The sequence below is a fragment of the Telopea speciosissima genome, chromosome 9 (genome assembly GCF_018873765.1).
Source record: "Telopea speciosissima isolate NSW1024214 ecotype Mountain lineage chromosome 9, Tspe_v1, whole genome shotgun sequence".
Classification (NCBI taxonomy): Eukaryota; Viridiplantae; Streptophyta; class Magnoliopsida; order Proteales; family Proteaceae; genus Telopea; species Telopea speciosissima.
The window spans coordinates 49,903,796-49,929,786 of NC_057924.1; the positions used below are offsets into that span (position 1 = coordinate 49,903,796).

Genomic DNA, 25,991 nt, shown 5'->3' on the forward strand with positions numbered 1-25,991 from the left:
GATAGTGAGGCCAGAGACGTACGAAGGCTTTATCCTTGAGCTGCAAAGGGGTTCATTTTTGGAAGAGCATTTGTTCTTAGTCGTATTTGGGGAAATTGGACACATCGGTAGGGCAAGAAGTGAACGCAGGTCCTAGCGCGTAGATAGAAGCTTCAGGATAAGGGATTAGTTCCTCAGGCTGGACTGAATGAGGGAGGAGCGAGTGTTTCTGTACCAAAAGGCTTACCGCCACTTCTGCCGTCGACTGAGCTACAGGTTTTTGGGCCATGGTAAAGGGTGATGCTCTTGGCAGAGTGGAGAGGAAAAGAAGAGGGCGAGAAGTTTGTTGGGCTCTCAAAAAATGGTGAAGGTTTAAAGGGAAGCTGGAAATTATGCCATCATTATGGCGCCAGGGTTTGAAACTCAAAACCCTAACGAACCGAGAAGAAGAAGCGACGAAGAGGTTTTTCACGCGGCAGGGCAGCTGAAGTTGACTGACGTTTCGGCCACAACCCCCCAGAGCTTGTGCCACGTGGCGTCACTCAGGGAGGTTATGAGGGGCATTGTTTGCAGCCCAAACCACCTAGTTCTGGTTAGGGTAGGCTAGGCATGAACCAAAGCTGGGCCATCATCATTGGACCAGGAACAGGGAAGGCGCCAGAACATGGCTGCGCCTTGGTGGTTAGGGGATGGCCCACGTGTTAAAGGCACAGGCAGTGACAGGCGCAGGTCTGCATCTCATATGGAACGAGGATGGTGATAGCATTGGTGGGGCCCACCACCTCTGCAACAGTCGGAGTGAGAATAGGGATGGTGGCTTGCATGGCAGCACCTGATTGGAGCTTGGGAGAAGTGGGCCGAAGAGGATCGCCTTGGAGGGAGCAGTTGCACAGACTGATAACTACTAAGGCCTATCTTATATAAGGGGGAAGGCTTATCCGTGAGGTGGGGAACACACAACACATCTGACAACCAGCATTTTGTCTATACTCGTTTTACATTCTACCTTTACTTGTTTGCTCTGCATTTCTTTATTGCTTTTTGTCATTTGAGGCTGAAGGGAATGTACGGTCACATACTAAAGACAGCAGGGGTGTATGCGCAAGGCTCACACTTGTATCTGGTATGATTGGTTAATGCATTTACTATTTCAATTCTTTGTTGTTTGTGTCTCAGAGTTCTTTTCCCTTTTATTTGAGCAATAGCAGCTCGGGCTGCAGTCCATAGTTGTTGGCTTAACCCAAAAGACCTTAGAGCTACTCAGGCAGGAGGGAAACCTACTAGCCTGGTAAGGAGTCAGATTAGGCTATTCTCGGCCTCGTTTGAACCTGCACAAAGGTTTTGGCACGCCCACACTATTCGCACCACGTGCATACCCCGCGTGTAAGTGTTTGGGAGTTTTATCACCAACAGTATGATGCACAATACAATATTTTAAACACACCCAGCACCCAGGGTCAGGAGCACCTACTACCAATTAGCTACAATCCCTTCCTTTGTGTAGTAGCACCCACTGTACGGGACCCCCAACTATCAAGCACCCACTTGATAGCCAATCATACAAATAGTAGGCTTTTTATGATGAAATGCCCCAATTATAAGAAAATGGATTTATAACAATTTTCCAAATTAAGCTCAAACTATGCTAGGCATTTCATCAAACATATAGCCTATGCAGTAGTACATGTGATTGAGAATACAAGTAAAGGTTACCTCCAACCAATATCAATTCCCTCTTGTGCGGGGTTCACTCTTGTCGAGTCTTGTTCAATGTGGGAGCATCAGCCAAGCAGTCACTTGAGATGATTGAAGTTTCTCAAAGAACCATAAACCCTTCATTCTCTTCTTCTTTTTCTCTTTACTCTACAACTCAATCCAATACCCATTTTGACGATAAGTCTGATTGCGATGATTCCGAGAACAATTATAACAAAAATTACCGTTCTAATAAACTCCTCTCAGGCTCCCTGCCCGGTCAGGTTCTTAGGTTCCTCTCATAGGGGATTGAAAATGACGACCTCACCCCCTGCCCGAACACACTACCCGAGTGGGGTGAGGTCGTCATTTTTGCCCTTCCTATGAGAGGAAGCTATGAACCTGACCGGGTAAGGAACCTGAGAGGAGAAAAATTCCTGATTGTTGGAGCGTGAATGATTGTTACCGTTCTGTTAAAAAGAGTTAGAGATAGTAGAGTTTGAAGTAGCAACATTAGCAGTTGTGATGGATGCAGAGGCATCAACCAAAGAAGATTTCAAGAAGCTCTCATGGCTGAAGAGAAGACCAGTGAGCTCAACAAATGATATTGGCTCAATACGCAAGTCAACGGTGGTTGTGAAATCATGAAAGCAAATCCAAGATCCTGGAGGCCGGACAGCTAAAACTAAATCATCATTACTCACTAGAATGAAACGAGAGGAGATAATCAAGAACTGAGTCGGAGCCCTTCTGAATTCGACAAAGACGATCTTCCTGTTAAGGTTTTTTATTTCAAACATTAACCATGGAAGGAAGTAGAAGAATAGAAATGGAGGAGGAGGAGACGAACACCAAGAACACGAGTTAAGTGGTTCAGGCCATAGGCCCTACTCCACGGATCCAAGGCTTACACAACCATATCTTTCATTATTTCTTGAATGAATTTTACATCAAATGACATCCACATATAGATGGTGAATGCACAATTACAGGAGATAAATATGGTAGTAGAATATCTCAGAGAAAGGAGAAAATCAAATATCCTTATCACCAGTTATTCTTGGTGGCCAAGTCATAGGCCTGATCCACCCTTATCTTCAATACTTTCAGATCAAGAACTCTGATGCGCGATGATGGCGCAAAAATTCGAGATAGTATGTTCTACGCTTCAAAGCCAGTGAAAGAACTAACAACATGATACACTATTGATTCAGAATGTGAGGAGATGATCCAACTTAAAATAAGTTGGTCCTACTGATCCCAAAGAGTAGTTGCAACATCAGGCGTAGAGTAGGGTTGTAAATGGATAATTGAAAATCCGAATTCGATTTGCATCTGTATCCGTTTAGGGACATCCGTATTCGTTTAGAGATATCTAGAAAAAAATCCGAATGCTTCATAATAAAAAAATAAGTAATGATCTTGAGGGTATTTGAAGATTCAACCGGGTCTAGAATATAAGGAAAAGAGAATCATGATCTAAGATATATGGATTGAGAGTAAATTGTATCCTTTAGGGGGAGGAAAGTCCAGGTTACACAAGACAGAGATGTAAGTGGATGGTCGAAATCCAAATTCGATCTGCATCCAAATCCATCCAAATCCAGTTAGAGGTATCCATATTCAGCTAGGGAATATCTGTTGGAATTTAATTCCTAATATAATTCCATGTAGACATAATTAAATCCCTAAACCAGGCTAATTAGAGTTTTGGTCTAATAAAGTGGGGTTATTAAGTTGTATTAGAAGCTTAATGTGGACTGGCTTAGTGTGGGCCAGATAGATTCCTACTGGGACTATGATGAGAGAGGCCCTTTAGGAATTACTATATAAAGAGAGCTAGGTCCCCCCTCTACCCATAACAACTAATTACTCTCAATCTCTATTGAGAAGTGCATTCTGGACAGAGAGGGAGATATTCAATGTTCATCGTCCCAGCGCATACGGTATTCTCATCAAGCCAGTTACTTTGGGAATAGAGGGGAAGCACCTAGATCTTGTTCTTTATTTTCCGCTGCAATCATCATCATCATGGATGCGAAACAATGTTGGTGGTTCTATCCCTATTTTCTATTATTTATTTGGTTGTATTCTTGAACGCCCTGTGGAGATCCTGGCTTTTGGGATTTTGTCCCTATTCGGATCGATTTAATCTAACATGTGATATCAGAGCCTCCATATATCCGTTCTTAAACCTATATGGATTCAAAATAATAGAACATAATAAGGGAATCGAAAATTTTTCGGTTTCGAATCAAGGTTTTTGGGGTTTTTTCAATCTATATGGACACGGGCATACTGTTGATTTTTTTAGCCCGCGAAAGTCGAAACAGAGGACATATGTGTGTTGAGCTTAGTTTTTTGAGCAATTTGGTGGGTGGATCGTCGCCGACGGCCACTGGGCCAGCCCTCACGCGCTTACAGCAGCGGCGAGTGGATCTCACTCTCCGGCTGGATTTAAAAAAAAAAAAAAAAAGTACTTGGGGGTTTTGCTATCGTGCGCCTGTTACTAATTTAGGGCACTGCTAACGTGTGCCTACTGGGCCGGGTCGACCCATTTTCTGACCCAAAGATCCGACCCAGTGACCCGGATTTCTGACCCATTCTGGGTTTACCCGAACTCGATTGGACCGGAGGCTAAACCGTTGGGTTGGGTTGAACCATCAGTGAACTGGACCAAATCGATTCTAGGTAACCCGTATAGACCCGACTGGGTTTATTGACCCATAAAGAACTGGCCCGGCTAGCCCTGACCCAGCATGGACCCTGAATGAACCTATAATCAGTACATAATTGAACCGGGTTAGATCGAGCCAATGAAATTGAACCGGAATCTTTTTGTTGGACCAAATAGAACTGGTCAACCAAATATAGCCTTTTTTGCTGCATCTTTGACCGGCTTTTCTGGGGGCTACGAGACTCCGTTTGGGGTCCCTTTTTTTTGCGTTGACTCTGTTTTTTTGTGCTCTACACAGTGGTACTCTCTGTTTTGAGCATTATCGATAGCTGTGGAGAAACAATTAGAGTCACCAGAGAAGATGAGGCAACCAGATCAGAAGTGGTGCTGGAATTATCCACCAGAGAAGATGCCATGAATGAACAAGTGTGAGAGGATTTCCTAACTGATACCACGTAAGAACAGATTTTCTCAACACCAGGTGTACAAAACAATACTAGTTGTACAAGTGGATTGGTGGTTAAGTGGGTAAGGTTACAATGTGATGAGGTGTAGCACTACTATCTTTATCAAAGTCTGGGGATGGTAGCACTAAGCCAACACTGCCCAACACTGTGTCTACCTCTTTCCTCCCACTGGAAAAGTTCCCCTACTTCTTCCATCCCAGCCGTCCAATGGTTGAGCTGCTAGCTCCAGAAAAGGTTGCAGCGCCCCAACATCCTCCCATTATTGCAATACACAAAATTTCATTGGAAAAGAAAAGTATACCACTAATGCGTTGGGTTCCTCTACTACCGAGCTGCCCCTACTATTGTGTGCGCCCCAGACACACAAAGACAGTGAAAAGACTGCCCTACCCCTACCTGAGCGCCTTGCCCAAACGGGGCTAAGGAGGTCTTTACCGCCTTACTGTGTTCTAGGGTGCATGGCAGTAGGGGCAGCTTGAAAGTAGAGGATCCGGATCCATACCACAATGCAAGGGATAAATCATGATTGGTCCATAGCCCTCAGCAATGAGAGCCACATACATGAAACAAAACGGGGTCCACATCTAAGATAGCCAGAAAATGTAACTTTTATATCCAACCCATGTATAAATTGTCATTCAAGCTGCATCCTGCAACAAATGGTCAAAAGTCAACCCCATCTAGACGTTGGGGCTTTTGCTGTTGTGTGTGAAGGTGAAGGTGAAGGTGAAGATGAAAGGAATCCAACTGCCAATGAAAGGGTCAAACAATGACCCACAGTTTCAGGAAAATTTTAACAACCTTAAATCAATTCCTTACCCGCCAAATGGGTAAAACTACTAAGAAAACAATAGGAAGAATAGATAAAGAGATAGAGAGGAAGGTTGATACAAAGTGCAAACACTAGAGAAGGAGAGGAACAACTTTCCTCTCTTTCTTGATAAAACCCTTTTCACTTTTCTCTCTGCTAAGGTGTTTACCTCTCCTTGAAGAACCAAAGTTTTCTTTGTTCTTGATTATTATGAGTAATATCCGTACGAATTCATCTCCTGAATTACTCCCTACATCATCTTCTTTCGTTTGCCCTAAAGAGCACACTTTAGAAGGTAATTTATCTTTCTAGCTAGCAATGCCATTCTCTACGATCCCAATTATTTACTTGTGTGCTTTTGCTCAAATTTTTTTGTTTTTTTGGAATTTATTGTGTTTGTTAGGTGTTGCAACAATTATAAAGTTGTTATCAAAATTATTCCAAGAACATATTGAGGTGGGTAATAGAGATGATGGCCGGAGAATGCAAAGAGTTAAAGGGATGCTAGCCATCCTTGATGATATTAAACATCGGATCCAAAAATCAGAGTCTTTTGGAAAGAAAAGGGATGCCGAATTACGGCGGTGCAACACCGATGTTCGCCGGACCACCACCGATAATCATGAGTTCAAGTCTAGCCATATACCAAAGGACAAGAGGCCACCACCGCCGGAACCGATAACAATGGAGGAACAAAAGTTACGAAAGGAGCTAAACGCGAGCATGGCGGCTCGAAAGAGCCTTGAAATGATGTTCTCAAGCTTGGGGAAAGAGAAGGAGATAATTGCTGCAGAACTAGCAAGAAAGGTTCAAGAATTGAATGATTTTGAGGAACACCTTAGTGATCTTAGAGCACAAAATGAGAAGTTATTAGCAAAGGTGAAGCTTTGTGTTGTTGAGCACAAAGAAAGATGTGATGGAGGAAGAGAAAGTACTCAAGGTAGTGCAGCTCTACAAGAACGAAATAAGATGCTTTCGGATAAGCTACTTAAGTCCCTTAATGGGTATCGATCATTGAAGAGGAAGTTAAAGGATTCAAAAGAGGAGAATGTAATATATCATACAAAGATGAGTGAGATGGCTATAGATGTTAGAGCAGGGATTAATAAGATTCATGAATTTCAACAGAGAATCTCTGAGGAGAAGGAAGAACCGGTGGAGATAGAGGAGGAATTATCTGCATTGGAACATATGTTTCAATGTTTTGAGATGAAGATTTCAAATGATAATTACTGCCTGAAGAGAGGGGAATGTGTTAAACCGAAAATCGAAATTAATGCCGAAAATCCTTCAGTTCTTGCCTGAGCAAGCGAGCAGGGAGGTGTGGTAGTTCTAGAACATTATCTCCAATATATGTGCCTTGTTTTTGCTTCTTTGATCTGTCAAGGCCCTCTAAAACACAGTAGTTTTGTTGTTTGGGAGTATTATTATTTTGATTAATTATTAAGTAAAAACACTTGTATTGTAACCAATGAACAGTTTACCTACATGGTTTTACATACTCTCTCTCTCTTAAGCTCTTAGGGTTAAGTGGTGGAAATTAAACATAAATGTATCAAAACATAATTAATTGTGAGGGAAAAAAATTCTCTACCATGTTCCTTACCCAGACATAAGACCACACGAAATGACCGCCCCAACCCTGAAATAAAAAAAAATCTCATTTCCGTTAATGCCTTTGCGGATGTTCTCATTGGCAACCACATTGGGGGGGTCATGCAGCTTGGCAACGATCTTCTGCTTACCTTTTGTTACATTATTTTAAATTAATTTTTAAAAATATACTGGGAAAATTACTAATAAAAAAATCCCAAACAATTTTTCTTGGCAATTGATAGTTGGTGGGTCAATGTGATAGGATATTCTGCACCGATCTGATTGGTTAAATTCCAACTCTAAAATAGTAACATGTGATTAAAGGTAAGATAAAGTCTCATAAAATTTTAAAAATGTCATTTCATATTATTCTTATTTGTATGAATATTTTATTATTTTGGATTTTCGAGGCACTTTTTTTTTTTTTTTTTTGGAAACACTCCTCTTACTTTTTTTTGCTAGAAGGTCAGCAAGTACGTATTAATTGAAGGAAAAAAGTACAGGAGATTACTCAAGCATAGGTACTGATACAATAGGCCCTAGCCTCACAAATCATTATCTGAAGCAATAGTATGGTCTGCCCAAAGCTTCCCAACTAATTGAGTGGGCAATGAAGCTTGGTGTGTCATTCCATCTTTCCGAGGTGCTTAGCTTCGCTGCCCGGGTTGCTAAAGCATCTACGGGGACATTTCCTTCTCTGTAGCACTGAGTAATGCTCCATTCAATTGATCTAAGGTAAGCATCTGCTGTCCACTAGTGCTGAATAAAGTCCCAAGGAAAGTTAGAAGATAGAATACCAGTAACCACCGTGGCTGAATCGCATTCCACCCATAACCTCTCCAAAGGAAGGTCTTGCGCCTCTTTTATTCCTATGAAACACTCCTCTTACTTGCTCAAGGCTGAAATTTTGAGCAATGAGATTGGTGATGTGTACCCACATATTATTTTGACACCAACCATGAATAATGCGATTCTCTAAATGACACATCTATAGGTGTATTTAGAACTTGTTCTTTATATGTGTATTTGTTTTTGGAAAGACTCCTCTTACTTGCTCAAGGCTGAAATTTTGATCAATGAGATTCGCGATGTTTACCCACATATTATTTTGACACCAATGATGAATAATTAGACTATCTTTAGTGACATATCTATAGGTGTATTTAGAACTAGTAACCTTCTTTTCATTGTCATTTATCTTATTTTAAAAAATTCTTGAAGGGTGGGGGGTAAAAAAAAGATTTTCAAAGTGACTTATCATTAAAATGTGTCATTGTTTTTGCACATTTTTCGAATACACATGTGTAATAATAAGATTTACTCTATTTGAAAGAAAAAAAGTGTGTTCTACTGAAAAGGTAAAACAATAAAGTTACAAATTATTTAACACTATAAGAGATGTCAATAAGAAAATCCCATATATAATTGTTCTAATGTTCATGAGCTCATTCACTAATTATTACATGGTCCAAGTTTAGGGGGTGTAGAAAACTGTGTCGATGACTATTTTATAAAAACAAAGTTATCTAACCAAGTAAAGTTACAAAATATTCTTGTGATGCCTCTTCAAGGATTGGGTCAATAAAGGATTTCCACTAAAAAAATAATTTGGAAATTTTCCCGTATCTCCCTTGAGGTATCATGTAATTACAAAAATACTCTTTAGTTTTGAAAAATTCTACGTGGCTCCTTGAGGTTCTTAAAAATTAACACATGCTCTCATTCCGTTACTGTAGAATTAACAATGTTAAAACCAAAGGATAAAGTGACCAAAATGCCCCTTCAAGAAGGAAAAAAAACCTTGAAAGTATCTTCCCCAAATCGTTTAGAGTTTGACAAAAGGGAATATGAGTTGCAAGTATCCTTCCACGAGAATTTTAATCCTATTTCCTGTATTGTGTTTTTCTTGAAAGATCAGACTTTATTCATAAATGGATTGAAGCAGCATCCTCGGATGCAAGGTTAAAACTTAAAAGCTGTAGCTTGTGGGCTGTTGATTTCTTCTTTCATCCTCTTTGTTTCCGCCATTGACAGTGGATACGGCCACTGCAACTGCGATGAAGAAGGCTTCTGGAGCATGGAAAACATCCTAGAATGCCAGAGAGTGAGTGATTTCCTGATCGCTGTAGCCTACTTTTCCATCCCCATTGAACTCCTTTACTTCGTTAGCTGCTCCAATGTCCCCTTCAAATGGGTACTCTTCGACTCTTTCAGTTCATGGCCTTCATTGTCCTTTGTGGGCTCACCCATTTGCTCAATGGCTGGACTTATGCTTCACACTCATTCCAGCTGATGCTGGCCCTCGCCGTAGTCAAATTTCTCATTGTTGTGGTCTCCTGTGCCATTGCCATAACCCTTATCCCTCTGCTCCTCAAATTAAAGGTCAGAGAGCTATTCGTAAAGAAAGCGGCTTGGGAGCTCGATGAGAAACAATGGGGGTATTTGGAGACCAGATTCATAAGATGGGTATGCTTTTATAAAGATTGAAATTGGGATTGGCAATGGTTGTTCTCAATCAGAAGGCTCAGTTTCAATGATGCAACTTGCAAGTAGGAGACACAACAGTGAGGGTATTGAAATTGGGAAACACGATCCGCTATTGTACAATTAGCTTCTTCTCCAGGTCGAATTCCAAGAGGGATACCCACAACTCATCTTCTCTTTTTTCAAATCTTAAATGATTTGTGGAAGATGAGTTGCAGGTTTTTTTTTTTTTTTTTCGTTTTTTCTTGAAGAGGCATTTTGTCATTTTACCTCTTGATTTTAACACTTTTAGTCCTAAACTAACAAAATGAAGGCATGTGTTATCTTTTACGAACGTCAAGAGGGCATGCATAATTTTTCAAAACTAAGAGGTGTTTTTGTATTTATGTGATACCTTAGGAAAAGTACGTGAAAATTTCCCAAAATATTTTACCTCACATCCTATGATGACAAGGATAAGGAAAAATCTTTTGGGCTGTACATAAGAGCGATTTTTTTCCAATAAAAAATAAATATTTGTACTATATTTGTCACTGAAATCTGAGCGGTGTACATATCTCTGGTCATTCAAATCTGGCCCATTTGATAAATAGCTTGTTAATATATTGCATTCCTTAGTGAAATGTACATATCTCTGATTATTGAATTTTTACTGCATTCCTTAGGGTTACTTTTACTGTTTTACACAGTTCTTGTTAGTTGAATTTTTATTTATTTAAGGTAAAGTATTATCAGGTAGGAAGGACATTGTGCCAGGCTACACACACTGACCCACTACTCCTTGCTGACTTCTATAATTTGGTAGCAAATTTGATACCCAAGTTCTTTGGTTCAAAGTCTTGAAAGCCAAATAGTTTCTGAATTATCTATTTTTGATCCAAAGGTTTTGGTCAAGCAAGGTTCATGGCCTTGGAATAGTATAGCACATGTTCTGCCTACGTTTAAGACAATGGTCCACCGATATACTGGTAATGGAAGGACCTCCTTCTTCTAGACGAATCCTTGGATTTCTTCCCTCCTCTTTCATCTATTTTCCCTGAATCTATCCATTCTAAGGAACTTATTTGTAATTTCTTGATTGATGATCATTGGAATTTATCACTGCTTTATAATTGATTGCCTTCTGTTTATGTTCAATTAATCTCTAATATTTATGCTTCTAGTGATGCTGACAGTTGGGTATGCTCTTTGTACAATGAGGGTAGATTTTCTACCAAGTTAGCTGCAAAATATTTGTTGCCAAGACAACCCAAAAATACTCAGCACTCTGCTTGGTGGTGTTTCTTTTGAAAACTTCCTTTACGTCCTAAATTTAAGATATTTTTTAGTGTGTTTTACATGCAAGAATTTTAGTTAAAGCTACCTTATCGAAATGGAGTCAGATTGACCCTATTGTATTCTTTGTGGAACTTGTATTGAGTCCACCTAGCATCTTTTCTTATCATGTGATTAGATTAAGAGTCTATGGGCTGCGATTCCTCTGGGACTGAAAACGGACACACCTATCAGTTTCTACTTTGTATCAGCTTTGTTTGTCCTTTCTTTCTAACAATAGTTTTGGCGAACCGCTTCTTAAGTGGTTTTTCGCTATTCTAATCATAACTTGTTATTTCATTTGGCACTACCTGAACAGGGTGAGTCACGGGGATGTTAAACTCGACCCTGATGTATCCTTAACGATGCTTCTCGTTGGTTGATTGATCTTATTATCCATCCCCCATCCCCTACTTTTCTCAGTGATGTATTTTTTCAGGATAATCTTGATATATCTTTTAATGATGTATTTAAGTCTCTACCTAAATTACATTATCCCATCTTTATCTGTGCAGGAACTTCTAATACAGTCCTAAACAGAATTAGGTGGAATTGCTGCATTCTGTTAAAAAGACAATTCATTTTGATCGCTGCAGATTTTTTGGACACTGGTCACTTTTTTGAGCCTTTGATAACAAGCTTAGCGAAGGGGCTTGAACATGCTGTGAACCTGGATGTTAAAATCAAGGAGATCTGGTGTTTAAATGAAAGGCTGCTTGATATTTCACCTGTTCCAAAAATCTCTTGGCCTTGGCACGTGATTCCTCACCTTTTGAAGATTTCAGATGCTATCACGGGAATTCCACTCTCTTATCATCAGGACCCTCCCTTGCTGACTTTTACGAACTTTTCACATGTTGTGAAAAATCATTATAATTGCCAAACAGATTAAGTTGGTCAACACAAGAATGGTATGATTAAGGAATCCAAAATCTAATTATATGACATGTATAACAAATCGTTAATTAGCATAAGGCAACTCGAAACAATATAAAATGACACAAAAATGTTACGACAATGCAAGTAGGGAAATTTCTAATAAGAATAAGGGAAAAGTTTCTTGGAGTCACTGGGGTAGGATATGCTAACATTTCTATATCTGTCTTTTTTGTCCTCACTTAAAATGACTCCACTGCCCTCCTACATATGATGTTGCTTTATCGCATCTTATTGGTGTACGTGCTCTCTCTCCTATGTCGCTTGCTCAGAGAAACCTCTTCTGGAAAATACTAATAATCCAAAAAACTTAAATAGATTTTTCAATATAACATTTGTATTTTTATATTTTTATTTATATATTCTATTAGCTGGAGTAGCTCAGTTGGTTAGAGCGTGTGGCTGTTAACCACAAGGTCGAAGGTTCAAGCCCTTCCTCTAGCGTTTTTTAATTTCCTAAACAAACCCAAATTCTGATTTTCAAGGTTGGTTTTTTTCTCCGTAAAATTCTGCAATAATAAAAAATGGTGAAATTTAATTTGTTTTTAGTGCATGTCCTCTGATTTTGTTAGGTTCAAGCCCGATCAGGATTTCTAGGCATCTAATAAGTTTCCAATACTTGAAACCAGGCTAGGTTTGATGTTTGACCATTATGCAAGAGTTATGTTTGATCATGAGATAGGCACTTCTACACTAGAGAAGATAAAGGTGGAATGACACATTATTGGATCAGCAAAGTCTGTTGGATTTAAGCAGTCCATCCAATATGAGGACGGTATGGCACATTGTGGGTTTTGCTTCAAAGCTGGAAGGAAAGGATTGGGAAGTTCTCTATTGGTCATGATGATCATAATGAAGGGAGGCGCTGAACCCTATTAGGGTTAGTTTGGAGAGGAGACTGTTCGTAGGACTAAAGAGCAGAGGAGAGGCATCAGGCTTCTTAGGAGAACGTAGAAAAAGAGGAGGATTGGGGTGATAGGTATGACTCCCAACCGGGTTCAGATCGGTCATTATAACATATTGTCCCTAACAATGGGGATGCTCGGCTCTTTGACTTGGAGTCTTTGCCTCATAGATTGAGAAGGCTTCTTGTTAGGATTACAGGAACACCTGGCATTACGTAGGACTGAGTGGCATATGATGTAAATAGTGTTATATCCAAGGGTTGTATACTTAATATTATCTATAATATAAATACAGAAAAGCCTTAAGGTTTCTCTCATTCGAGAGAGATCTCAAACTCTTCTCTGTCTCCTCTGTTATCGTTTTTCTCAGTTTTTTGTTCTTCTTTATGGTATCAAAGCCTTGACGGAGCTGACTTCTCGCTCTAATGGTGGCTACAGGTTCCTCTATGGAGTTCCCATATCCATCCAACCTGAATGTTGCTAATTTTGTGTCGATCAAACTCACTCAAACAAACTTTTTGCTCTGGGAGACTCAGATCTTATCGCTGATTGAAAGCCAGGACTTGCTCATCTTCATCAACGGTGACTGTCCTCAGCTAGTTCACGATGTAGAGGATCAAGATGGAGAAAAGACTCTGAATCCAGACTTCTTGTTATGGATTCGCATCGATCGACTGGTAAAAGCGTGGATCACAGGAACACTCTCGAAGGAGGTTCTTGGTCTGGCCGTAGGCGTGAAGAGTGCCTCAGATCTCTGATAGGGGTAACACAATGACCGAAATACCCGTAGCATGCCATAATCCGGACTTTTTCCAGAAAGGACCTGCAATGGGCAATCCATATTTAACACTGTAGATGGTAACCTATTGATGAGAAATACTGCTGATGAGAAGGCCTCCACCCAATAGCGATAGGGCATGGAAGCTGTGTACATCATTGCGGGCCCCAACTCAACCACATGTCTATGTTTGCGCTCAGCTATACTATTATGTTCTGGAGTTCCAGGACATGTAACATAATTCCACAAGTGCGCAAATGAGACAAGAAAGTTGAATCAGAGAACTCCCCACCACCATCACACTAAAATGTCTTGATCTTGGTACTAAACTGGAGCTCAACCATAGATTGAAAATCCACAAAGACCTTAAATAAGTCTGATTTTTTTTCTTTAAAGGATACAGCCAAGAAAATCTAGAGTAGTCATCAATCAAAATCACATAAAATTTGAAGTTCTGTACGCTGCTAACCAGAGCCTTGCCCCCTAAATTGCAATGAATGCGCTCCAAAGGAGCTGTGTAGCTAGTTAAAGTACCTATGAAGGGTAATTTCCTACTTTTACTAAGCTCACAGCCAGAGCACAGATGCTTCGTGGGCAGAGTTACAGAGATGAGCTTTTTATTACAGAGAAATTTAGTAACACGAATCTGAGGATGGCCAAGTCTCTGGTGCCAAATATCCTTAGTAGTGGACTGAAATCTTGAAAAAAACAGGGCAAGAGGATGTCTATCTTGATGATCCAATTGTGCATCAAACGTATAAAGACCTCAAACTTATTCTCCGATGCCAAAGTCTTCTTGGTTCGAAGATCCGTAATCAAGAAACCAGAGTTATTAAACTCAAAATAGCAAGGGTAGTCTCGGGTAAATTGAGACACAGATAGTAGATTCTTCTTAATTTCTGAAACTAAGAGAACTTTCTTTAAAGGTAATACAGAGTTACCAATAGGGATTTTATTAATGCTTGTAAAGAGTTAAACATAATTTCAGAAGAAGAAACTCTAGAAATAGAAGGTTATAGAAAATATAAAATAGTTAAAAATATTAAAGAAATAGAAGAAAAACAAGATTGGGAAGTTACTTCAGAAATATCTAGTCAAAAAGAGTTGATGAATATACAAGATGATAAAATTAGTCTCGCATCAGATTTAGGAGAATACATAGATTTAGGATACGATCCATCAAGGCCATACAATACTGATAACCCAAATATGTTATGGGGAAATAGACCAAGATGGAAAGTTGAACCAACAGACATAGAATATAAAGTTCCACAAAATATTAAACCAAGAGGACTTAGATTACCAATAGAAGAACCAGTTACATTAGGTGATGTGAATAAATCAGGAAGAATTTTAAATTTAGGATATCATGACCCACAAAAATGGGATTCAGTATTAGATATTTAGAAGTCAAAAGCAGTAAATGATGTATTACAGTTTAAAGAACCATTATCAACAGATGCAGATGAATTATATAGATATATGGAAACCTTTTTAGGTGAAACTACAAAAGCAATATGGGAAAGATACAAGGTTGAATATGCAGAAGATTTTAAACAATTAAAATTATTTGGAGCAAACCCATATAATTTTGTTAATAAAATACATCAGCTTTGCACAGGAAAAGACCCTAATAGTCAAAAGGTAGAACAACAGGGAGATGCCATGATACAATTAGAGCAATTAGTTCTTACAGAATATAGATTTGCGAAACTATTTTTAAGAGAATTCTACTATTTCGCATGTATATCAGGAAATTTCTTTACACCTAGTGTGAAAGATAAATTATTTCAAAAGTTACCAGGACAGTTAGGAGATGAAATTAAAAAGAGTTGGAATCCAATAGATAATAGACCAGAGAATGACAACGTAGGAATAAGAATCCAACATGTCATTAGATGTTTAAAAGAAAAATGTGTCAACATACAGATTCAACAACAGTTTCAGAAAGGACAGTATGATTTCTGTCAAAGTATATTTGTTCCACAAATGTATGGAAAAGAAATTAGACGTAAACCAGTACAAAGAAGTTCAAGACCAGTCTATAGAGGATCTTCCAGTAGAAGACCACAACAGGATTATAAGAGATATAATAGTATAAACTGTATTTTCTTGTTGAGAGGTAGATCCTGTAGATCCAAATCCTCCATGTCTAATGTAGGGTTGACCTTTTGTATAATTTTTAACTATTATTGCCTGTGCAATCTTCTGATATTCTGTAATTTCTACTGGTTCTGGATTATTATTTTTTAATATAACATTGATTTCTTCTGTATAATCTCCATCTATTACTCCTCCTAATACTGATATATTTTGCATGGCTATACTAGATTTTTCTTTTATAATTAACCCATATCCTGGGTTTATTTCAAATCTAAGGTATAAATTAATTCTTGTAGGCTGGTTTGGTGCTAATATAGTTGTTATAGGATTGATTAAATCATATCCTAAACTATGTTCTGTGGCTTTTATTGGAGTACATCCATTAGATTCTAATATAGGCTTCCAAACTATCTGTATTTCTTCATCTAAAGGGATTAAACTGTCAATCTTTGCTTTTAAAATAGTAATTTCATCTTCTATAGAGGATACAATAGAAATACCCAAGATAAAAAGTATTATTTGAGAAAATCAGATGCCAGAAAACCTTTCCTTGATAGGAATAGGCATGCAAGAAGATATAATCCAGATAGAGCTTATAAAAGTAAACTCGCATGTTTTTCATGTGGAAGTCCAAATCATTTAGCCAACATGTGTCCAAAAAGAATTAATGATAATTCCAAAAGAAGTTTAGTAATAGAAAATACAAATTGTTGTCTATTAGATGTAGAAGATAATATGAGTGAAACAGAATCCATATACAGTATTGTTTCTATAGAAGTTTATAATAATGAACAAGTTGATTATGATAGTGAAGATTACACACCAGATTTAATTACACAATTTTTAGAAGAAACAAGTTTAGTTGTTACCGAAGAATGTAAACTAGATCAACATAGATCAAAGGAATAGGAAATAGGAAACTTAATTTCTCTCTACAATTCTTCCTCTCCTAGTCTTAATCTTTAATAAAAACTTCTTTATTGCTTTGGGCGCCGGAGATCGTCGCCGGATATCGCCTCTCTCTCCTTTCTCTCTTCTCTCTTCTCTCGTTTCTCTCCTCTTTTGTTCCTAGCTTTTGTTCCTCCTCCCCTCTTACAAATGAACTCCTCTCTTATATAGAAGAGAAGAAAAGAAAAAGGAAAGATTCCTTTCTAAAAAAACAAAAAAGAAAACGACATAAAGTAAAAAGATGACGTCAGCCTATGCGTCATCAAGCACTATTCAAAAAGAAAACGCGTTAATGGGGGGTCCCACTAAGGCGGCGATAAGATTCTCTTTCGAGAAAAATATCTTCCTATAGGTGGGTCCTACAGGCGACTACTCTGCTGACTTGGCACGCTACGTGGACATTCCACACACACTTGCCAGGTGTGCTGTTTTTCTACATAGGTCTTGGACGTGGATCATGGGGTCCGCAATTCTTTTGCTGATGTAAACACGATGGGATGGCCCACCGCTCTTCTACTGCTGTATAGTGATGGAATGGCCCACCACTTCTTCTGCTGATTTTACAAGACTACCCCATTTCGAGGTTTTTGACTCTTGGAATATGAACAGGGCTTTCTGTATGCTGATGAAGCGTTATGGATTGCTGATGTAGATCCGATGTGGTGCTGATGTAGCTGATGTAGATCTGATGTGGTGCTGATGTAGATCCTCTTGCTGCTGCTGTTGTGGCTAATAATGCTGCCGATGATGCTTCTGCTAACTGCTGCTTCGATCATTCAATTTTGAATCTCGAACACCTGATGCTGCTGCTGTAGACTTTGTTTTCTTTCAAGGGCTTGATGTAATCTTGTTTTTTTATGTCCATTCTGATATTGTGCCTTAATCTGATATATGCTATCAATTAGCATTACCAACTGTTTGTCAAGCTGGATTGAAAAACTGAAGAGTATTCTGAACTGGTGTTTTTTGTTCAGCCTTTTTAACTCTTTAATAATCTTTTCTTTTAATTCTTTTGCTATTATTTTTTTATTTTATATATATATATATATATATATATATATATATATATATATATATTTTTTTTTTTTTTTTTTTTTTAATGACTAAGGGTGACTTTTTTAGACTAGGTGTTTCCACCTGTTTACCCTTGTCTTTTATCATATTTAAATCTTTTTTCTTTTGAAAACTGAAATCACCCGAAGGTGGCACACAATCAGAGGCGAGTCCCTCCGATTGGAACAGCTGGCTGGGGCCAGGTGCAACTCTAATAAAATCTGGTCTTTCCTCGGAGAGGATCAACTGCTGATGTCTGATAAATGGTCTCTAGCTCTGGGAGCGTGCAGTCTTCTTCTGCCTTCATTACTGGGGCCAGGTGCAACTCTAATAAAATCTGGTCTTTCCTCAGAGAGGATCAACTGCTGAATGTCTGATAAAATGGTCTCTAGCTCTGGGGAGCTGTGCGACTGATTTAAACTTATATAAACTAATTCAGTCTTCTTCTGCTGTCTTCTAATGAACAAATTTGAATAAAACTCTTTGCTAATAAAATCTGATATAATGTCCTGCATTAACTCACAATTTTGGATCAATGCAATTTTCTAACAAAATCTGCTGTAATTGTTTTGCAAAATCTACTTCTGTTGTTTTTCCTATATCCTCACCACACTTTGCTGTTAAACTCTGATGTGAAATGACTGGTATAGGATTTTTATTTTTAAACTTTATGTTTTCTACTAATAAACTTTCATCTGATTTATCACTATATCTTTTAGGACATTTTTTAGCTAAATGTTCTAAACTACCACATATATAACGCGCTGGTTTGCTTTTATGATCCTGATTTCTACTTGGATTACTTCTTGTTTGTCTATTCTTTTCATTCATCTGTGGGACATACATACTTTGACAAAAATCATACTGTTCTTTTTGAAACTGTTGTTGTATTTGTATATTGACACATTTTTCTTTTAAACATCTTATAACATGTTGTATTCTTATTCCTACATTATCATGTTCTGGTGTATTGTCAACTGGATTCCAACTTTTTGTTATTTCTTCACCTAATTGACCTGGTAATTTCTGAAATAATTTATCTTTAACACTTTGCGTAAAGAAGTTTCCTGATATACATGCAAAATAATTAAATTCTCTTAGAAACTGTTTTGCAAATCTATATTCTGTAAGAACTAATTGTTCTAACTGTATCATGGCATCTCCCTGTTGCTCAATCTTTTGACTGTTGGGATTTTTTCCTGTACAAAGCTGATGGATTTTATTAACAAAATTGTATGGATTAGCTCCACATCTTTTTAACTGCTTAAAATCTTCTGCGTATTCAACCTTATATCTTTCCCATATTGCTTTTGTAGTTTCACCTAAAAATGTTTCCATATATCTATATAACTCATCTACATCTGTTGATAATGGTTCTTTAAACTGTAACACATCATTTATTGCTTTTGATTTCCAAACATCTAATACTGAATCCCATTTTTGTGGGTCATGATATTCTAAATTTAAAATTCTTCCTGATTTATTCACATCACCTAATGTAACTGGTTCTTCTATTGGTAATCTAAGTCCTCTTGGCCTAATATTAGTTTGTGGTTTGTATTCTATATCTGTTGGTTCAACTTTCCATCTTGGTCTATTTCCCCATAACATATTTGGGTTGTCTGTATTATATGGCTTTGTTGGATCATAATATTCTCCTAAAAAACTTGTGGATTCTTTTTGACTTTTTAATTCATTCATGGCTTGAATTTATAGTTTGGCTTAATCTGACTTGAGAGAAATCTTCCTTCGTTAATCTTTTTCTTCTCTACACTAATTCCTGATTTTGAAATTTTTAATGTACTAAGCTGATTTATGATCTTATCTAATTCTGATGTAGTATCTTTTACTATTAACTTATCTGATTTCTGCAATATTCTTATAATTCCTGATATAATCATATTATTTTGTACGACTAAAATTGTATCTGGTATAGTAGGTGGTTTGTAACTTGTATAGCCTCTATATATATATCCATAATCTATTGTGCATTGTCTAATTCTGATACTTCTAAAAGTAATTCTAAATATTCTTTGAACTTATTCATTCTTAATTTTTTGGAAATATTTCTTGTAACTTCTGTATTAACTTATTGGCATTAAGTATACTATGGAGAACTGCTTTAAAATCTGAAAATTCTAATACAATCATTCTAATTAATTCTTTTCTTGATAACGAAATTTCTTATTATAGTCTTTCTTCTCATCGGAGATAGAGATCTATGACCAAACGCATGCACTCATATTTATCAAGTGATAAATATAATTCATTAATTTATAAGAAAATCTTTTTGGTATGATACCATAATTCTGTTTCAAGATCCCAAAGGAAAACGAAACAAAGCTTTGATACCACTATTTTTTGGGGTTGGCCGGAAATTGCCGGAAATTATAGAGAGCCGGTTCCCTCTGTAAATTAAATCAATTAAAAAACCTAATCATCATGGTGCGTAAGAGACTACAAGCCTCTATTATAGCACCCTGGCGTTGGGTGCTCGATAAACATTTCGCAGTCTATCTTCATGATGTTTCTACAAGAATTTCCACCGCGAGGTGTACTTGGGTCTTTTGGTTATCGACTAGGCACTTTTATCATGTCATAACAACAACGTCTCACGCTCACCTGACATGGAACACGTACTAATGGGACTTAGTTAGCGGCTTTTTGCCTTGGTTGCCCTTTTCCGTGAACTCACAGCAGTCTGTTGCAGAATTCCAATGGTCTTATGACAAATAATTAACCTCAGTCTTACCCAAACCGCAGATCTTGGGAGATCTCGATTCTTCAGATTAAAATTGACTAACCCTTCTTAAGAAAAAAGTTAACATGGTCCTCACCACAGGATGTCCTTCACACCATATTTCTATGGGTTACTCTTCACCATTTCTGGCTACATATGACATCGGAATATACGCCCATGCAGTATAGTCAAAATTACTCTGGAATAGAAATTTATAGAGGTGTCTGTTCAACTTATCAGATCTGATTTTTCAACCATTTTTAGTTCTTTGCCTGGGCTCACCTTTCGATTACTTGTGCCCGGCTCAGCAAAGTTCCAATAATCCTTTAAATTTACTTAGAACATCTCTAAGAGTGTGAGAATGTACAAAAGTGAAGTGTTGTTCGTGGGGATACCATCACCGTCGCCAGATAGGACTCAGGGTCTTAGGTGTTTCCAAAACCACGAAGAAAATAACAGATGAGGGCCTAGGAACCATTTCTGGTTCAAACCCTGCTCACCGTGCATAGAACAGATAAGGATTTACAAAAATTTATAAATTAATTATGCATGCTGGACATAGAGACCTCTACTCCTAAGAGAAACTAATAGAAAACTTAAAAATTAAGATGAACTTACTTGACAACGCTTAATCCTGAACTTTGGATCGCTTCAGGTAGGCGTTGACATAGATCAGAAATAGGAAACTTAATTCCTCTCTACTATTCTTCCTCTCCTAGTCTTAATCTTAAAAAAAAAACTTCTTTATTACTTTGGGCGCCGGAGATCGTCGCCGGAAATCGCCTCTCTCTCCTTTCTCTCTTCTCTCTCTGTTCTCTCCTCTTTCGTTCTTCTCCCCCCTTTACAAATGAACTCTCCCCCCTCATATAGAAGAAAGAAAAGAAAAAGGAAAAGATTCCTTTTTAAAAAAAACAAAAAAGAAAACGACATAAAGCAAAAAGATGACGTCAGCCTATGCGTCATCAAGCATTATTCAAAAAAAAACGCGTTAATGGGGGGTCCCACTAAGGCGGCGATAAGATTCTCTTTCGAGAAAAATATCTTCCTGTAGGTGGGTCCTACAGGCGACTACTCTGCTGACTTGGCACGCTACGTGGACATTCCACACACACTTGCCAGGTGTGCTGTTTTTCCACATAGGTCTTGGACGTGGATCATGGGGTCCGCAATTCTTTTGCTGATGTAAACACGATGGGATGGCCCACCGCTCTTCTGCTGCTGTATAGTGATGGAATGGCCCACCACTTCTTCTGCTGATTTTACAAGACTACCCCATTTCGAGGTTTTTGAGTCTTGCTTCAATTTTTGATGCTCTTTGTTGTGCGAGCTTTGCTTATTCAATTTGCTGTACTTTTTCGAGTAGCCTGTCATAATCTGACGTTGCTGGTGTAGAGTCTTGGAATATGAACAGGGCTTTCTGTATGCTGATGAAACTTATGGTTTTGCTGCTGTAGTCCTGCCGTTGATGTTGTGCTGATGAAGCGTTATGGATTGCTGATGTAGATCCGATGTGGTGCTGATGTAGCTGATGTAGATCTGATGTGGTGCTGATGTAGATCCTCTTGCTGCTGCTGCTGTTGTGGCTAATAATGCTGCCGATGATGCTTCTGCTAACTGCTGCTTCGATCATTCAATTTTGAATCTAGAACATCTGATGCTGCTGCTATAGACTTTGTTTTCTTTCAAGGGCTTGATGTAATCTTTTTTTTTTCTTCTTTTTTTTTTTTTTTTTTTTTTTTTTTGTCCATTTTGATATTGTGCCTTAATCTGATATATGCTATCAATTAGCATTACCAACTGTTTGTCAAGCTGGATTGTACATCTGACTTGTCTGATGAAAACTGAAGAGTATTCTGAACTGGTGTTTTTTGTTCAGCATTTTTAACTCTTTAATAATCTTTTCTTTTCTTTTCTTTTTAATTCTTTTGCTATTATATATTTATATTTTTTTTTTATTTTTTTTTTTAATGGCTAAGGGTGACTCTTTTAAACTAGGTGTTTCCACCTGTTTACCCTCGTCTTTTATCATATTTAAATCTTTTTTCTTTTGAAAACTGAAATCACCCCGAAGGTGGCACACAATCAGAGGCGAGTCCCTCCGATTGGAACAGCTGGCTGGGGCCAGGTGCAACTCTAATAAAATCTGGTCTTTCCTCAGAGAGGATCAACTGCTGAATGTCTGATAAAATGGTCTCTGGCTCTGGGGAGCTGTGCGACTGATTTAAACTTATATAAACTAATTCAGTCTTCTTCTGCTGTCTTCTAATGAACAAATTTGAATAAAACTCTTAATAAAATCTGATATAATTAACCCATATCCTGGGTTTATTTCAAATCTAAGGTATAAATTAATTCTTGTAGGCTGGTTTGGTGCTAATATAGTTGTTATAGGATTGATTAAATCATATCCTAAACTATGTTCTGTGGCTTTTATTGGAGTACATCCATTAGATTCTAATATAGGCTTCCAAACTATCTGTATTTCTTCATCTAAAGGGATTAAACTGTCAATCTTTGCTTTTAAAATAGTAATTTCATCTTCTATAGAGGATACAATAGAAATACCCAAGATAAAAAGTATTATTTGAGAATTGGTGGGGGTGGGGGTGAGTGTTGGTGGGGCCAGCCCCATTAATTGTCCAGCCGAAAGGGCACTAGAAGCTGTATCGTCAAAGCCAAATATGGGTTTAGGGCGTTGGAAAGTGTAGGGTCTCTCTTTGCATCGTTTTTCTTCTTTTGTTTGTATCTGTGTGTCGTTCTCGAACTCACAACAGAAAAGAAATCAAGAGAAAATACAAAGAGAGAGAAAAAGAAGAATGGAGAAGAAGGTGATTCTATCATAATTTTGAGATTTCTTTAAAGTCAGGAGACTTTGTGAGATTTGTGGTGTTTGTGGTGACAACTTGATTTTACTTCTTGTGAGATAATTTCTTTTGTATTTTCTGCCTAAACTTGAAAAAAATACTGTACTTTTATTTAATTTTTTCATAGTAGATTGATGCAAAATTTGTCTCATGGTTTTTTCCCTCTACATTGGAGGGTTTTTCGTGTAAGAAGTCTTGATGTTCATTGTGTGATATGCTTTATTGTAATTTTATTTCTTTTATTTGTATGGGTTAAATTTGTTTGGCAATTTTTTATATTGGATTATTATTGGTGTTTTTCAATTCACACTAGATAAGTGGGTTTGATAATCCCTATAGTGAGACCATTAGGAGAAAAAGAGTGATGTTTTATTTTTAACATGAAACCACTACTTTCCCCCATCAAATTAAGCATGTGCTTATTAAAAAGCAAGAATGAATCAAATAAAATAGACATTCTGAAACAGTTCCTCAGCTATTTCAGAATTCTATTCCACTTTATTTTTATTTAAGCAGTGCGAAAATCAAAATAAAAATCACTCCCTGAAATTGAAATAAAAATCATTACCAAATCAGACCCTAGTACAAAACTAAATCCTAAGTGTCCCCTACTATATAGAAATCTATGAATTTAAGGTGATGTTTTTCTTAATTTTTCTTGCATCAGTAATACTTCCATCAGGAAGTAAAGGGCCAGATATTTTTTGGTGATAGTTGAAGATATAATGATTCAATCATGTCTAAATGAGGCTAATATTGAATTTACAGTTAATTAATCATATTTACACAAACAGATCATCAATCCGTTGTAGTCTAGTTGGTTAGGATACTCGGCTCTCACCCGAGAGACCCGGGTTCAAGTCCCGGCAACGGAATAGTTTTTGTGTGTTTTTAACCCAATTGGAAAGCTTGGTTGGCCACATGTCAACAGTCTAAATTGTCCTAATTAGCCCAACTCAAGCATGACTCATGAGGCCCCCTATATAATGGAATCAATGTCTACATATCCCTAAAAGTCTGTTTCACTGAAATATTAAATTACAATCAAACCTGAGTTTAAGAACCATAATATTTACATGATATTCCTTCACATTCCTAAACCAAGTATAATATTGCAAGGCTCTGCAACTTACAGGCAGCAATGGAGTCCAAGACCCATGAGTTGCTAGCCACTTTGGTTCCAGTTGAATTGGCCAAAACCTCTGGCATCACCCCCTTCTATAATTCCAGATCTCAGTCTTGTTTACTGGATCACACTTATCTGGTTGCTCAAAGCTGTAAATCACAAAAGTTAGTTTTTTTGTTTTTTTCGGGAGACAGAGGAGTATCCGACTTTAGGCCGACTAAATCCCCCCGGCTCGTATGTGACACCCGCGCTACGTACGAACCGGGAGCTTCTGCACCCTAGTGAGCCTCAGGCGGGTGGCCCCAAGAAATTATACAGCGACGAAGGTTTGATCATAAGACCTCGCTCCCTGAGGTGGAGTCTCATGTCCCCTCCAAGCCCCCAAGAAATTATACAGCGACGAAGGTTTGATCATAAGACCTCGCTCCCTGAGGTGGAGTCTCATGTCCCCTCCAAGCCAGCTGCGCTAACCCTTTGGGGTTATCACAAAAGTAGTTGATTTAGAAGTCTCAGATAATACTCCTCCCTGGTCTTGAAATGGGTTTCCTTTGTAGAACTGTTCCTCCATCAGCAACAACTAGATCTTGCAGATATCCTTCATATGAAGACATAAATTCTCCCATGAAATAGAATGTGAACCCATTGAAAAGCTTCGTTTTCTGTATGACAAATCACATTGGAATATGAACAGTAAGTGAGAATTTCCATATACTTCTACTAATGTAAAGATCTAACTAAAGAAATTCACAACTCCTCCATGGAAAAATCTTGAGGAAGAATGGGTTTAACAACCATGTCTCAACCTGAGCTAAGACCTCATGTACAGGAACACTTTCCCCTTTCAGCCAATTGTGATCTTCTCGAATCTTGTTTTTCATATTTTGTAGCAGCAATTGCAATAGACAGAAGAAATAAGTTCTAGCCTTACAAATTTGTGACAGCAATTTCTCTACAAGAAGAAAAATACCTTGTTAAGGATACTTAGCCTTCCTAACTGAGGACCATTCCTGATTCCATGTATGTCCGTATTGATTTCATATTGAACTTCATCAACAGGTTCCATGGCTTCCATGCAAGCCTTAATCCCTGTTTATATAAAATATCGGTTACATAAAAATATCGGGATAAATTACATATCACCCCCTGGTTTTCAATCGAAACTCAAATCATCCACTTGATAGAAGATCCAGGATACTTCCATTGTTGGTACACTGTCAACCTATCTTCAACCAGTACTTGTGTTTTATGGGCATGTGATTCACTGGAAGCATCATACAGATACAACCAAAAAAATATAATAAATAAATAAATAAAACACCGAAAATTAATCGTAAATTTCAGATATACTTCAAGATCATACCTCCCAACAATATAATTTAAACATACCATTTGTAATTATATTATATTTTAAGGATCGATTCTAGGGGAGTCATAGATAATTTCACTTTAGATATTTAGGTGCAACCAAGGTTCAAGAGTTTGGAATCACAACCGGAATCGGTCACTGTCGATTCT

The 25,991-nt window shown here is 37.8% G+C and overlaps 2 protein-coding genes and 2 non-coding genes across 4 annotated transcripts; 3 read left to right on the forward strand and 1 right to left on the reverse strand.

The window, feature by feature from the left end:
- Positions 1 to 5,831: 5,831 nt before the first annotated feature.
- LOC122640533 lies at positions 5,832 to 6,962 on the forward strand. Its single transcript, XM_043833755.1, has 2 exons — positions 5,832 to 5,924; positions 6,033 to 6,962. The coding sequence occupies exons 1-2, from the start codon at positions 5,840 to 5,842 to the stop codon at positions 6,932 to 6,934; spliced, it is 987 nt and encodes a 328-aa protein (XP_043689690.1). The 5' UTR covers positions 5,832 to 5,839; the 3' UTR covers positions 6,935 to 6,962.
- Positions 6,963 to 12,329: 5,367 nt separating this feature from the next.
- Positions 12,330 to 12,403, forward strand: TRNAN-GUU. The gene has a single exon. It is a non-coding gene; the product is annotated as a tRNA-Asn (tRNA).
- An 11,749-nt stretch (positions 12,404 to 24,152) lies between these two features.
- On the forward strand, positions 24,153 to 24,225 carry TRNAE-CUC. Its single transcript has one exon. It is a non-coding gene; the product is annotated as a tRNA-Glu (tRNA).
- A 739-nt stretch (positions 24,226 to 24,964) lies between these two features.
- On the reverse strand, positions 24,965 to 25,582 carry LOC122640780 (protein BREAST CANCER SUSCEPTIBILITY 1 homolog). Its single transcript, XM_043834032.1, has 2 exons — positions 25,444 to 25,582; positions 24,965 to 25,135 (listed from the first exon to the last, which is right to left on the reverse strand). The coding sequence occupies exons 1-2, from the start codon at positions 25,546 to 25,548 to the stop codon at positions 24,986 to 24,988; spliced, it is 255 nt and encodes an 84-aa protein (XP_043689967.1). The 5' UTR covers positions 25,549 to 25,582; the 3' UTR covers positions 24,965 to 24,985.
- Positions 25,583 to 25,991: the final 409 nt, after the last annotated feature.